Here is a 15,430-nt window from a genome sequence, read left to right as displayed (position 1 = left end):
TGACAAACCACTATTGCATGAGTCTCATCAGTAAACGCTTACCTAAATAACATACATACAACTTGAGTCATCACATTGGGAAAGAAATTGTGCGCGCCTCCATTTTGAAGTTTCCACAAACATTGTACAGTGAATCATTCACCTCACTTTTTGACATTTACACACAATAATAAATGTGTGAGAGTGGAAAAAAAATAGACGACACTGCAGGGATGCATCTCGGCCACGCCCTTGCACCATTTACGCATTTTTACAGCCAATGGCGCAACTTTGTAACTTTACTGCGCCAGCACCGGCGCAAGTGTATTATGATTAGCGTATAAGGCTACATGATCAGCGCCACATATGACATACTTCTGTAAAAATAGCTAAAGAAACACATTTAAATAAACAGCAATTGAAAACAGTTTCATTTTCCTTCAGAGGTTTTAATTTTCATTGTCTGGCATCTTGCCTTACCGATATCGAGCCTTAAACACCTTGTATTTGTTTCGGTGCGTTCCAAAGTTGTGCTAGAGGATATCACGGGCTTTTCCGTGATCGATAGGAAACTTCCAAAAGGACAAATTGAATATTCATTTACCCATGGTGCATTGCAGTATTTACATCAAACATGGCGGATGGTTGCAATATGATACGTGAGAACAGGAGTCAAACTCTAAAATACATTAAAAAAGGCAGCAAAGTAACATATTCACGTTTTTAAGAAACAATCGAACAAGTCTGCAGACGGTAGTGACAATTCATTGCAGCAAACAGCAGTTAATGATTAAAATTTAGTGGCTCATGTGAATGATGTCAGAGCTGTTGCAGCTCATTGGAAATCTACAAAGCAAAGAAAATTGTTTAAGTAGACGCTAGTAAGAAATATTATCTTTTCTCTTTGATTTTTCTGGAAAACAGTAAAATATCAAAATAGCACAGGGTTGCTTATATAGTAACCAAAGAAAATTTAAAATGTTTATTTTATGTATGATTAAATTCTTTGACTTGATTTAAAATTGTTGATATATTAGAGTCATATATTTTACTCAAATAATGTTTTTTTTTCATTTGCAATTTAGAAATATCATGCTCCATTGAATGTATTTTGGTTTATTTCAATCAGTTTTGTATACTTCGACAATCTAGTTAAATCGGGCCTCATCAATTTTCGAATTTGTCCCCCTTTTTAGACACAAGGGGGCCAGCTGGCCCTTTTTTTTCCATTTCCTAAATGCATCCCTGCAAACATACACAATGCCGTTTTTCAGCGAGTAATCAAAGACAGGTTAACAATCTGGAAACCCTTCCCTGTATTTCCAGGTCAACGATGAACTCCTGACACAAATAGCCTCTCGAAGGCAGAATGTGACCGAGATAAACATCTCGGACTGCAGGGCGGTTCACGACCACGGAGTATTCTCCCTGGCCTCTCAGTGTCCCGGTCTGCAGAAGTACACAGCGTACAGGTGCAAGCAGCTGGGGGACATATCCCTGTCTGCCTTGGCGGCACACTGTCCTCATTTGGTCAAAGTGCATGTGGGAAACCAGGACAGACTGACAGACAGGGCGCTCATCAAGGTAATTCCTCTGGAGATATTCTTGACCCTATTGTTGAAAAAGCAAAGTCTCTTAACAACATTTTGGTTCCATTTCCGGCAGCTTGGAGAGTGCTGCAGTGAGCTGAGGGACATTCACCTGGGCCAGTGTTACGGTATCAGCGATGAAGGCATGGTGGCTTTGGCCAAAGGATGCCCCCAACTACAGAGATTGTACCTGCAGGAGAACAAACTGGTCAGTCCTGTTGGTTATTTCAATGCTGATGATGTATTTTTTTGCTGCATCCACTGAAAGGAGACACAGTGGGTGTGTCTGTTTTCCATGTCGCCATGGTTTTCTGTCACAATGGATGTCCTTGGATGTTCTTCAATGCAATGAACGCTATTGAGATGTTGTTTTGTTATTTGTTTCTGCTGGGCTTTTGGATCTTTTTTGTGTCATAGCCCTATTTTCATCATTGAGGTCACATGTTTGATGCATTAGAGCTGCAGGGAATTTTTTAGTTGTGTCTTTTTCAGAAGAAAAAACAAATTTCATCGACCTGCCTTGGGTGGACCAGAGCTTGGAATTATTGGAATTATTTCTCATTTCATTTGGATTAGAAGTTACAAAACAAAACCTTTTCTTGAATTTTATCCTGACACCGAAATGTATAATAATATTAGTAATAGTAATAGTAACAGTAATATTAATGATAGTAGTAATAATAATAATAATAATAATAATAATAATAATAATAATAATAATAATAATAATAATAATAATAATACCTTTCATTTATAAGCGACTTTCAAAACTCTCAAGGTCCCTTTGGAGCCACAGGAGAAGTTTTTCTGTGGGTGAGCAGCGGTAGCCACACGCACCAGCGTTCACTCAATCTAGAATAACTCAAATAGAAAGAAAGCTAGCTAGCCAGCTAATAGATAGCTAGCCAGATGGCTAGCTAGACAGCTAATAGACAGTCAGCCAGCCAATACTGTACATAGAATGTGTCTTTTTACAGCTTTTTTCCCTGAGTTTTTTAATATTACCATTAACATATTAATTCATAATGAATATGACTACTCGTACTAGTAAGAAAGTATTTAGGCACTCATCCCATATAATACAATGCATAAGAAATCCATCCACTGCTTATCCTCAATATGAAGTGTGATATTCTTCAATTTACCACTTGATGGGGCTATTTGACTTTTCTTGGCCGTTTTCGTCCCCCTCCCCTTGTCACAGATTGTATTCAAAGCAGCGTTGTGGAGAGTTTGAGTGTTGCTTTGCCAAACGGCTATCACGAAACCTCTTTTATTGGTCATTTGGCTTCATGTCTCCGGCCTCTCTCATAGAAACAGAATATAACCGCTCATTTGTCATGTCGGCCCCGAATCCTTTTAATTTGTCTCTTCCGTCCAAACTAAAACCATGAAGATCTTGATGAATTAGCCCACTCACAATTGTTAACAATAGCTCAGTTTGTTAAAAGGCCATTCATCAACTTAATTGTACAGCATATTCGGGATAGCCTCTTGCTGAGAGATGAATATTGCTTCTATTAACATCTCAGCACAGCACTATGCGTGCCACAGACATTTTTCAGATGTGTAGCTTGTGGCCGTCATTCTTTTGGAGTTTAGATAAGAAGTCCGAGTGGGAATTATTATGTCTAGCCTCTCTGACTCCTCAAACAGGTTGTACTACCCCAGACGTTGAAAACGATTCCAAGTGGCAGAGGAACCCTAAATGAGATCATCTTCTTGATGTGATCTGCTTTTAAGATGCATGGTGTGCCTTTACAATACTCTCCCCTTTCGCTTCCTCTCAACTTGATTAAGCAAAGCGCCACAGGATGTTTTCCGTGTGGTCTCTTAATCCTCTCCTCCCTTCTCTGTTGCCGGTCTTCTCTTTCCTCTTATCGTGTTTGCATTTTTTTTTCCCACGCTGGAGGCTCTTCTTTTTTTGTGTTAGGAAGTGCGTCCAGTTCTTCTCTAAAGAAATTCTCCCAACCGCTAATAGCAGCTCTCTCACTATAATCACTGGTCATATCATTAGGTACACCTGCACTCGATTTAATGTGTAACTTGATGAGAAGATTTTTTCCTCCCACTCACATTCTTAAACATCCATGGCAACTTGTTGTGAATGCGAGTGCGACTGGTTGGTTGTTTATATGTATCGATTCAATTGAGCTAATTGAAATAATCTACCTGCATCTGCATCAGACAAATAAAATAGCCGTGGATGAGAATCGTGGTTAGACTCTCAAGTTTCATCTATTTTAAATGAAACACTTGTTGCTTTACGTCACCACGTTGTAACATTTGCTGCGACGTAGGACTATGCCGCAAATTCAAGGTTATGTTTGATAGGAAATGAAGACTGACCATACGGTGAATTGCCAAATGTGCAATTTGTATTCACAAATACAATCACAGACTGTGAAAAAGAGAAATGCTTACCGTATTTTCTGGTATTTAAGGCACACCGGAGTATAAGGCGCACCCTCAATGAATTAAAAAAAAAAAAACAAACTTTGCCCAATATATAAGGCGCACCAGACTATAAGGTGTACCTTCAACAAATGAAAACAGTTTCCCAAACATAATAATAATAATAATAATAATAATAATACATTTCATTTATAAGTGCCCTTCAAAAAATAAAGCGCTGGTCAGATCTCTGTAATGTTTTATCTCCCACGATGGTGCAGTATTTTCCTTTTGTACAGCAACCTCCATTTCATGCCTAGATAACTCCAGACCCATATAACTTAAGAATTAACTCTTTTTTTCTGATAAAAGAAGAGAGTCCCAGGTTTCTTCCGCTACCCCCTTCTTAAGCTCAGATAACTCCATACCCTTATACCGTAATTTAGAAACCAACTTTTTTTTTATGAAAGAAGAAGAGTATGTAGTGAGTATGTAAAATGACAAAAACCCTGGCACTGAAGTGGACACATTTTTGCACATTGTCTGGCAGTGAATGAGCTAATTCTGAATTAGTAATTGTAATGTAATGTTCGTGTTGTCTCCCGCGTCCAGTTGATGGTGAACAAAGTGACACGCAAAGTCTTGAGTTGAGAGTGATGCATTGTTAGGGAAGCTCGTGGCTCTCTGGTGTCTCAAATCGTCCTTTTGGCAACATCCTTGCATTCCTGATTAGTCCTCATCCACTATTTATGTCACATTTGCTTTTATGCCACCGGTTGCCTTTCAAGTCTTGTTTTCCTCCTCCGAAGTGAGTGTTTCGCCCTCTCTTACCCATTCTTATTCTGTTGTCTCCCAAAGGGAGACAGGGCAAAGGCTTAGAGAATAACAAATTCCTTTTTTTTCATGAGTGGACTGACTGCCCTCAGTGATCGAGGACAGACAGAAATAGATGAAAAGGTTTCTTCAGCCGTCATCTGTACTTCTTTGAAGGTGTCGGACGTTTCACTTCTTATCCAAGAAACTTCGTCAGCAAACTAAAGTCTTACTGGTAGTTTAGGCCCTATATGTATACATCCCTACTGATTTTTGGTTTCATTCCCTATTCTTTTCATCGATGGACCACTCCTGTATGGCGAGACAGACAGAAATGAAACTTTTTTGGGGAAAGAAAAACGCTGCAATTTTAACCGTCATCCTGTGTTGACAATTTTACCCTTGCTCCTGCTGTTCTTTTTTAATGGCTGTTTTCTGCCCAGGAAGCACTTGTCATTTTTTAACGCTCTTAACTGTGCTTTATCTGCCCTCCTGTCTTGTTAAAATCAAAGGCCGTGTGCTTCATTTCCTTGCAGTAGATTGAAATAATTTATCACGCACACTCACTGATTATTTACAATTTTAATCAGTCCAGAATGTGGAAATCTGTGTGAAATTGATGAAACCCTGAACATAGATTAGCATGTGCCCTCAATTTGGGGCTAATTACTACTCCGCATTTTCAATCAGAGTCTGTTCTACTTCTGCCACATTTTTCCATCAGTCTCCGACATCTTCTCAAACTCGGCCGGAGTGAATTTATTTATTTTAGCGCAAACGATGCGTGAATCAACACGAAATGGCGATCTGTCAAGAGTGGGGGAAACGTGTTTCTTGGCTACCTCTGGTCTGACGGCCTGTCAGCGGTTTGCTTTCTGCCTGCATCGGAATGACAGCGTACCACCTGACGGTCCAATCAAGCAGATTAAATTGTATATTGACACTTTCAGATTTAATTAACTAGATTATAGGGCCATCAGTGACAAAGGAAGTGCTAATGGTAGCTTTGGCTTATTATAGGATCGCCCTTTTGACATACACACACAGTGGCCTTGTTTAAAAAAATAGAAAAAAGAAAAAAGAAAAAAAATGTCAGGGGCACGCTCACTTTCAGGAGCTGATGAAGTGAACAGCTGCCAGATGCACTGGAATGTCCTGCGGAAACTTTATTCACATATTTCACTGCAATTACACATAAATAGAACCACTCTGAGCTCACACACTAGGACGCACAAACAGTCCATTGTGTCGCGCCTGCAGCTCATACAGGCTTCAAAGTTGTGATTTTTGTCAGATGACATCGTGTCAGTTGACCGCTTCCAATTTAAAACTACCCCTAGAAAGTATACATGACTGAAATATATATGATGGGGTGGGCAGCTCGGCACAAGGGCTCAGGGAAGAGGCGCTGGTCGTCCGCATTGGAGGCCAGGTGACGCAGGGGGCATACTGGACCCCTATCTGGCAAGGTGCACATCCCACTACGAGAATAAGATCACACTTGAGTGTGAGACGATAATTTGTCAACTGGCTCTGAAAAGGGTTTGAGCGAGCTGGCTACAGAGACAAAAGTCTGGGCTTTCTCACTTAATTCATTCGCTGTCATTCTCAAATTTATTCGGGAATTGAAAAATGTGACGTGGAGCTCCATTGCCAAATTTGTTCGGGTTTTGGTTTTTCTTGCAAAGGGTGACAAAGCGCTAGTCAGACCTCTGGCAATGTTTTTCCCGACCACAAGGGGCAGCATTTGCCGTTTGTCCATTTTAGTGCTTTGTTCCAGATTTAGCTGTTGTTAAAGCTCTATTTAAATCAATTTGTGTTAGATTTTGTACAGCCACCCCCCATTTCAAGTTCAGATAACTCCAGACCCATATAATTTAGGAATTAACTCTTTTTTTCTGATGAAAGCAGTGAGGTTAAGTTGTATTATATTATTAGTATATTATATTATTACGCTGTGTGGACAACCGATGCCTCCGGACAAGTTATGTCCATAATTAGTAAAATGGCTTCAAATGACTTCTACTGATCGTCTTTTACAACGATTCCACCGCATATAGCTGTATTTTACGTTTTAAGACTCGCGCTGAATATTCCGGAAGTCTTGTTTTTGAGTTGGTGGCGAGTCCTCACATCACGTCACTGAAGGAACGCCCCTGACTGAGAAAGGACACATTGCAGCAGTCCTTTCATCACGTCAATGCATTTTGCGGTACTGTTTGGTCTGAAAACTTCGTGTTGATGGCGAAATTAGAAGGAAAACACATAAATAACGCGATAGTGAATCTTTGTGTGTTGTGACAAAAAATTTGAGCCCATTGAGCCCATGTATGATTATTATTTCCACCCGCAGCTTTGTCGCCATCTTCTGCCTGTTTTGGGTGCGACATTTCCCCCCCTTGAACAACGGGGCGGGACCTTCTGAAACTGGCCACTTCCGGTTTCAATTTTTTGCAGTTTCAGCACACTTTAAGTCATTTTTATTGGTGTTTTGCATTTGACTGAAAATATCACACTGTGTGTTTTGGGTATTTTAGATGCTATAAAACGTTTTTCTGATGTCAGTTAGGAAACAAAAAAGTGATGTCGGTTGTCCTTTAAATGTTTATGTAGTCGTAAAACTCAATATTCTGTGGGTCCTGCAATTTCAGTGAAAATGACAAAAACCCTAGCACTGGAGTGGACACATACCGTATTTTCCAGTGTATAAGGCACGCCCAAAGCCTTGATTTTTTTTTTTCAACAGATGACATTGCACCTTATACACAGGTGCACCTTATATGTGAAGTAATATTGAGCCACAACAAGTCTCGCAACTACTGTCAGCAGCCACGACTCCATTTTCCCCTGTAGAAGAAGTCGTGTGAACCTCCGCTTCTACTGTAGCCCCTTATATTTGAAAGTTTTTTTTATATTTCTGTATTATATTTGGAAAACTCTTTTCAATCATTGAAGGGGTTTGTTCGCCTTTTAGTCCAGTGCACGTTTTATACGGAAAAAGTTTGAACATACACTATTCATTGGGGGTTGCTCCTTATACTCCGGTGCGCCTTACACACCGGAAAATACAATATTTGCACATCGTCTGGCAGTGAATGAGTTTAGGTGCTGCTCCCTTGACTGATGTTCAGCCCCCAAATAGCATATAAAAGCCCTCCATTTTTGTTGTTGGTTGAGGCACACCTTCAGCTTGTCAAAGTTAAACACTTGGATAGTTGAGAATCTTCTAGTTTCAGGATCCATGCATGTGGCGCAGGCAGTTGACACTTCAGAAAACTCCTCTGGCAAAGATGACAAATTAGACATTTTTGGAGACTTATTTTAACCGAGATGTCAACATTAGGATCAGTGTATGTGAATTGGATTCATATAAATTAGGTAGTAAGTAGTAAAGTAGTTTGGATAACGGATTGACAGGATGGATAATCCATTCAAGAATCATTGCTTCCATTCTTACTCTTATTAGTTGTCATGGTGTAGTTTTTGAGTTTTCCATTCTGAATATCATACTTGTGTAAAGAAAAAAATGACTTGACCTCAAAACATCAGTTTAACAAATTAAAATGAAAACACGATGATGGATGCAGACCGCAAGCGAGGAAGAATTGCTGAAGGCAGTCGACTTCATGCATCATTGCTTTCTTTGCATTCATAACTGTCAGCAGTTTGACCTTTTGAGTTTCGGGCAACTTTATTGCCGTACTCATTCATATAAACTTTTGAAGTGAGGTAGGACGGTCAGTGTCATCAATGTCAACCCTCGACGAGCCTCTTGAACTCCTCCCAAATGTTCCACCATTCGATTTTCACTTCTGTTGATGACAAATATTGTCTTTCATTTTTTTTCCCCCTGCATATAGGGGGTGTACAGTTTACCTTAAAGGACAACCGACGTCTCCGGACAAGTTGTGTCCATGATTTGTAAAATGGCTTCAAATGACATCTACTGAGTGTATTTTACAAGGATTCCACCCCACCGCATATAGCTATTTTTACGTTTTAAGACACGTGCTGAATATTCCGGAGTTGAGTTGGTGACGAGTCCGTACGTGACGTCACTGAAGGAACGCCTCTGACCGAAAAAAAAAGGACACATTGTAGCAGTCCTTCCATCACGTCAATGCTTCTTTGGTCCGAAAACCTCGTGTTGCACCAGAAAGAGCCAGAAGAGGGCGTCCAAGCTCCATGTAAGGAATTTATCAACCTGTGGAAACGGGATGATTCATTCCTCACAGGAGCTCGGTGGCCATTTTCTGCCTCTTTTTTTGGTGAGACATTTCCCCCCAATGTTGCCTTAAAATGGCACGGAATAAATTCTTTAAGCGATTGCAAACATGTATGCTTTCCTCTTCAGAACTATTTGAATCATATTCATAACTGGATGTGTAACAAGAAAGCATATTCTCCGAATCTGAAGCCATTTTTTTAATTCTCCAGCAATGCAAGACGTCTTGGCGTGACGTCACGAACTGGGGGCGGGACTTTCTGAAAATGCCCAATTCGCAGATCAATTTTTTGCAGATTTTGGACACTTTGTCATTTTTATTGGTGTTTTACATTTGAATAAAAATATCATACTGCGTGTTTTGGGTATTTAAGATGCTATAAAACGTTTTTCTGATGTCAGTTAGGAAACAAAAAAGTGACGTCGGTTGTCCTTTAAGTTTGTGTTTTTTCAATGTTGCGAGACATGCTTTTGAATATTTGAGCAGTTTACTTGAACCACTGCCATACTTTTAAATTGTAGTTTTCTATTCGGAGGGAACAATGTTTTCCTGTCACCGGTATCTTCCTTCAAGTGCTTCTGCATCGATCTGTTTCCTCCAAAACACCAGTGTATGCGTTTGAATGTTTGTGTGTATGCGCTTGTAGCTTTTTTTCCCCTTTTCTTTGAGAGTAATAAGATGCATTAATGAGCTCTGACTTCAACTTGGACACCCGGCTGCACACAGACAAGGACACCGTCGATAAGTTGCCTCTGCTGTTCTGCCCACCAACAATACGCACTTTGAAGTCGAAAGAGAGAGAGAGAGAAAGATCGAAAGCAAGTGAGAGGAAAACAATGAGGATATTGGAAGACTTTTATTTTTTAGGTAGGTTGGTACAGGGAGCGGTGGGATTACAAGTCTGTGAAGCATGCCTCCAAAGTGACTTTTTACCTTTGTGGTTTTGGTTTGTCATTCATCAATAGAAGGAAAAGGTGTATGGTGTATGGATTTATTAAAAATGAAGTTTTTTTTTTTCAACAGATGACATTGCACCTTATACACAGGTGCACCTTATATGTGAAGTAATATTGAGCCACAACAAGTCTCGCAACTACTGTCAGCAGCCACGACTCCATTTTCCCCTGTAGAAGAAGTCGTGTGAACCTCCGCTTCTACTGTAGCCCCTTATATTTGAAAGTTTTTTTTATATTTCTATATTATATTTGGAAAACTCTTTTCAATCATTGAAGGGGTTTGTTCGCCTTTTAGTCCAGTGCACGTTTTATACGGAAAAAGTTTGAACATACACTATTCATTGGGCGTTGCTCCTTATACTCCGGTGCGCCTTACACACCGGAAAATACAATATTTGCACATCGTCTGGCAGTGAATGAGTTTAGGTGCTGCTCCCTTGACTGATGTTCAGCCCCCAAATAGCATATAAAAGCCCTCCATTTTTGTTATTGGTTGAGGCACTCCTTCAGCTTGTCAAAATTAAACACTTGGATAGTTGAGAATCTTCTAGTTTCAGGATCCATGCATGTGGCGCAGGCAGTTGACACTTCAGAAAACACCTCTGGCAAAGATGACAAATTAGACATTTTTGGAGACTTATTTTAACCGAGATGTCAACATTAGGATCAGTGTATGTGAATTGGATTCATATAAATTAGGTAGTAAGTAGTAAAGTAGTTTGGATAACGGATTGACAGGATGGATAATCCATTCAAGAATCATTGCTTCCATTCTTACTCTTATTAGTTGTCATGGTGTAGTTTTTGAGTTTTCCATTCTGAATATCATACTTGTGTAAAGAAAAAAATGACTTGACCTCAAAACATCAGTTTAACAAATTAAAATGAAAACACGATGATGGATGCAGACCGCAAGCGAGGAAGAATTGCTGAAGGCAGTCGACTTCATGCATCATTGCTTTCTTTGCATTCATAACTGTCAGCAGTTTGACCTTTTGAGTTTCGGGCAACTTTATTGCCGTACTCATTCATATAAACTTTTGAAGTGAGGTAGGACGGTCAGTGTCATCAATGTCAACCCTCGACGAGCCTCTTGAACTCCTCCCAAATGTTCCACCATTCGATTTTCACTTCTGTTGATGACAAATATTGTCTTTCATTTTTTTCCCCCCTGCATATAGGGGGTGTACAGTTTACCTTAAAGGACAACCGACGTCTCCGGACAAGTTGTGTCCATGATTTGTAAAATGGCTTCAAATGACATCTACTGAGTGTATTTTACAAGGATTCCACCCCACCGCATATAGCTATTTTTACGTTTTAAGACACGTGCTGAATATTCCGGAGTTGAGTTGGTGACGAGTCCGTACGTGACGTCACTGAAGGAACGCCTCTGACCGAAAAAAAAGGACACATTGTAGCAGTCCTTCCATCACGTCAATGCTTCTTTGGTCCGAAAACCTCGTGTTGCACCAGAAAGAGCCAGAAGAGGGCGTCCAAGCTCCATGTAAGGAATTTATCAACCTGTGGAAACGGGCTGATTCATTCCTCACAGGAGCTCGGTGGCCATTTTCTGCCTCATTTTTTGGTGAGACATTTCCCCCCAATGTTGCCTTAAAATGGCACGGAATAAATTCTTTAAGCGATTGCAAACATGTATGCTTTCCTCTTCAGAACTATTTGAATCATATTCATAACTGGATGTGTAACAAGAAAGCATATTCTCCGAATCTGAAGCCATTGTTTTAATTCTCCAGCTATGCAAGACGTCTTGGTGTGACGTCACGAACTGGGGGCGGGACTTTCTGAAAATGCCCAATTCGCAGATCAATTTTTTGCAGATTTTGGACACTTTAAGTCATTTTATTGGTGTTGTGCATTTGAATAAAAATATCATACTGCGTGTTTTGGGTATTTAAGATGCTATAAAACGTTTTTCTGATGTCAGTTAGGAAACAAAAAAGTGACGTCGGTTGTCCTTTAAGTTTGTGTTTTTTCAATGTTGCGAGACATGCTTTTGAATATTTGAGCAGTTTACTTGAACCACTGCCATACTTTTAAATTGTAGTTTTCTATTCGGAGGGAACAATGTTTTCCTGTCACCGGTATCTTCCTTCAAGTGCTTCTGCATCGATCTGTTTCCTCCAAAACACCAGTGTATGCGTTTGAATGTTTGTGTGTATGCGCTTGTAGCTTTTTTTCCCCCTTTTCTTTGAGAGTAATAAGATGCATTAATGAGCTCTGACTTCAACTTGGACACCCGGCTGCACACAGACAAGGACACCGTCGATAAGTTGCCTCTGCTGTTCTGCCCACCAACAATACGCACTTTGAAGTCGAAAGAGAGAGAGAGAGAAAGATCGAAAGAAAGTGAGAGGAAAACAATGAGGATATTGGAAGACTTTTATTTTATAGGTAGGTTGGTACGGGGAGCGGTGGGATTACAAGTCTGTGAAGCATGCCTCCAAAGTGACTTTTTACCTTTGTGGTTTTGGTTTGTCATTCATCAATAGAAGGAAAAGATTCATGATCAATGTGCCCAAAGATGCAGGTGTATGGATTTATTAAAAATGAAGGCAAAGACTGATGGTGGATGTTCACTTTGACCCTCATTTTATGTTAAGGGGTCAATTTTACCTGTTTCCATTTTTGTGTTGACTAAAGCACTTTCTTCAAATCACTTCTAAAATATCTCAAACGGATAGAAAATATGTTGGCTCACTTTTCAAGTACAGTAAAGTCTCGTTATATCGATATTCAAGGGAGTCCGAAAAAATATCGATATAACCGGGACTATCGATATATCCGATATCGATATAACGAGACTTTACTGTATGTTTATAACATCTCAGAAACAGTTGTTGCTGATGTCACCAATTATATGACTGTTTTGTGTGGATTTTTACATACGAGTAAAATGACCCACAACATAATCAACATGATTTTTTTTTCAACATAATATGAAGGTTAAAAACCCTTCAAGAAAAACGTCATAAGTGTCTCAGCTGTGCAAACTTAAACTGCGTTTGCTGTTAACGTTCAAGAAATGGTGACCATTATCCAAGTCGTTCCCACATTGGGAGACTGAAATATGATTCTTTAATCATTAGGCCTTAACACTTCTTTTATTCGTCCACTCGTATTTTATTATTATTTTTGAAATCTCTTGGAAAGTTGTCTTTTACTTTTCTTGGTGCAGTTTCCGCCAGTCCCCTCCAGAGGGCACGCTAAGACTGCTTACGAGCCGGAGGTTCATACTACTACTGTATGCTTGGAGAAAATCATTCTCAAATTTAAGGTTTCTCGCTGAAGACTACTTTCTGTTCCTTCTACTTTAAACGTTGGTGCTCCGTCAGCAAGGTTTTCTTCTACACGCTTACAAAATACATTAGAAAAGCTGAATCAAAGATTCTGCCTTTGCACGTTTAATACTGCTCGGTTTTGTTTAACACCACCAGTTGTTTGTGGTGGTGTAAAACCGTGACTGGATTATATACATGGTGATGTTTCTAGTGTTTGTTTTTTTCCCCACAAAACTACAAAAAGGGCACCATATTAGGAACAGTATAATGTTATGTTGTACATTATGACAGTAAATCAAAGTATTGCACATCTTTATTTTTGTATGTGTATGGTGTACCTACCGTATTTTCCGGTGGATAAGGCACACCAAAAGCCTTTATTTTCTTAAAAAGAATACCCTCCGCCTTATACGCAGGTGCACCTTATGTGTGACATCATATTAAGCCACAACAGGTCTCGCAACTACTATTAGCAGCCATCGACTCAATTTTGTGGTGCATCACCCCAGCCTCTACTGTAGCTTTATATTTTGAAAAAAAATGTGTGTATTATATTAGAAAACTTTGTTCATTCATTGATGGTGCGCCTTATACAGTAAAGTCTCGTTATATCGATATCGGATATATCGATAGTCCCGGTTATATCGATACTATTTCTATGCACGCACGGAGAAAATTACATGCAAACAGGGTCGGATATATCGATAGTCCCGGTTATATCGATATTTTTTCGGACTCCCTTGAATATCGATATAACGAGACTTTACTGTAGTTTGATGCACCTTATATATGAAAACAGTTTGAAAATTCAGCATTTATTGGGGGTGCGCCTTATACTCTGGTGTGCCTTATACTCCGGTGCGCCTTAAACACTGCAAAAATACAGTAACTAATTTTGTGGAATTAAGACGCAAGCTAATTTTCCCCTTGTATAATGACATTATATATGGCCTTAGTTATAGTGACAGTGCACAATAATTACACAATAATGACTTCCCCAGAGACGTTGGTGCTCTTCCACCTTTAACTGATTTGTTAGCACTTTAAAAGCGCACCATTAAATGTGCTATTTTTCCATGTCTGATCCAGCCTTCGTCAAAAACGACCTCAGCGTTTAAAGAGATATTGCGTTGTGTGTTAATCCAGCTCCAGATGGCGGCTACTCCTGACACATGACCAGGCATGTCACCGTGATTCCTGGCCTTGTGTGACACCCTGCTGTGTGACGCCTTTCCTTCTCTTAATCCCTTTGCCGCTCTTGTTTTTTTTTTTTTCAATCACTCTCCTGATCATTTGCACCCCTCCCTTTAGATGAGCCTTATTTTTGGGCAGTGATGATGTCATCGTTTCAACCAGAGATTTGATCGCGGGCCTTTTCATTCGAGTGGGCATGTACAAATGCTCTGATGAATAGATTTCCTTTGAAATGTCCAGTCGTGCCATGTGTGTGCTGCTGGGAGACAAGAACATGCAAAAACGGTACAGAGAAGGAGCAAAAAAGAAAAGAAAATAAAAAATATTTTCTGTAACTATTTATTACCGCCAAGGTCAAGCAGAGTGTTGGCGAGAGATAGTGTTTTGATCATACCTTGTTTGTTTCGTTACTCTTTTGTTGTTGTGCAGAATGACATAATTCGTAATGATTATTTTTTTTGGGTGCTCATTCCGATTTTCTTTCAAAATACACATAAGTGTCACTGTTAAGTAAATTAGGTACACAGAATTGAGGAAAAAAAAAAAACACCACACGGCAGAAATTAAAGTTCAATGTTTCCCCCATCTCCCACCTACTACTGAACTCTCCATCAGACTTCGGGGCCACATTTGTTTGAAGCATTGACTTTATCAGTGATGATTGATAAGCTCCAAGAAGGCATGCATTTCTGTGGCCATTTTTTTATACATCCGTTGAACATGTTTCTCCTTTTTTTTATTGTGCTTCCACTTGCTCTGTCCCTCACCCTCCACTGCGATGCATTCAGGGTCTGTCCGGTGTCAGAGATTCAATACTCATGATAATGAATGTGTTTAATAAGCACGGTGGGTCAATGGGCTTAATGAAGGTGTGACAGAAGATGGGGCTTGCAGAATGCTGCTGTAACGAGACTTTAAGGACCCTCTCAGGTTAACGAGGTCAAAAGCTGTGTTGGTGAGGGGAACCCAATTATGGT

The 15,430-nt window shown here is 39.8% G+C and overlaps 1 protein-coding gene across 1 annotated transcript in view; it reads left to right on the top strand.

Annotated features, from left to right (window-relative positions):
* The window catches only part of fbxl17 (F-box and leucine rich repeat protein 17), a 268,437-nt gene that overhangs the window by 6,585 nt on the left and 246,422 nt on the right, over nucleotides 1-15,430 (top strand). The window contains exons 5-6 of the mRNA XM_088993877.1: nucleotides 1,306-1,563; nucleotides 1,645-1,776. Of these exons, the coding sequence (XP_088850003.1) occupies nucleotides 1,306-1,563; nucleotides 1,645-1,776 (390 nt within the window). The remainder of the gene's footprint in view (nucleotides 1-1,305; nucleotides 1,564-1,644; nucleotides 1,777-15,430) is intronic.

This window comes from Hippocampus bargibanti, linkage group LG04 (assembly GCF_051943395.1).
Source record: "Hippocampus bargibanti isolate YZ-2025 linkage group LG04, ASM5194339v1, whole genome shotgun sequence".
In the NCBI taxonomy this organism is placed as follows: Eukaryota; Metazoa; Chordata; class Actinopteri; order Syngnathiformes; family Syngnathidae; genus Hippocampus; species Hippocampus bargibanti.
The sequence above is the reverse complement of the archived record's forward strand: the minus strand, read 5'-3'. Positions and strand labels throughout refer to the sequence as shown.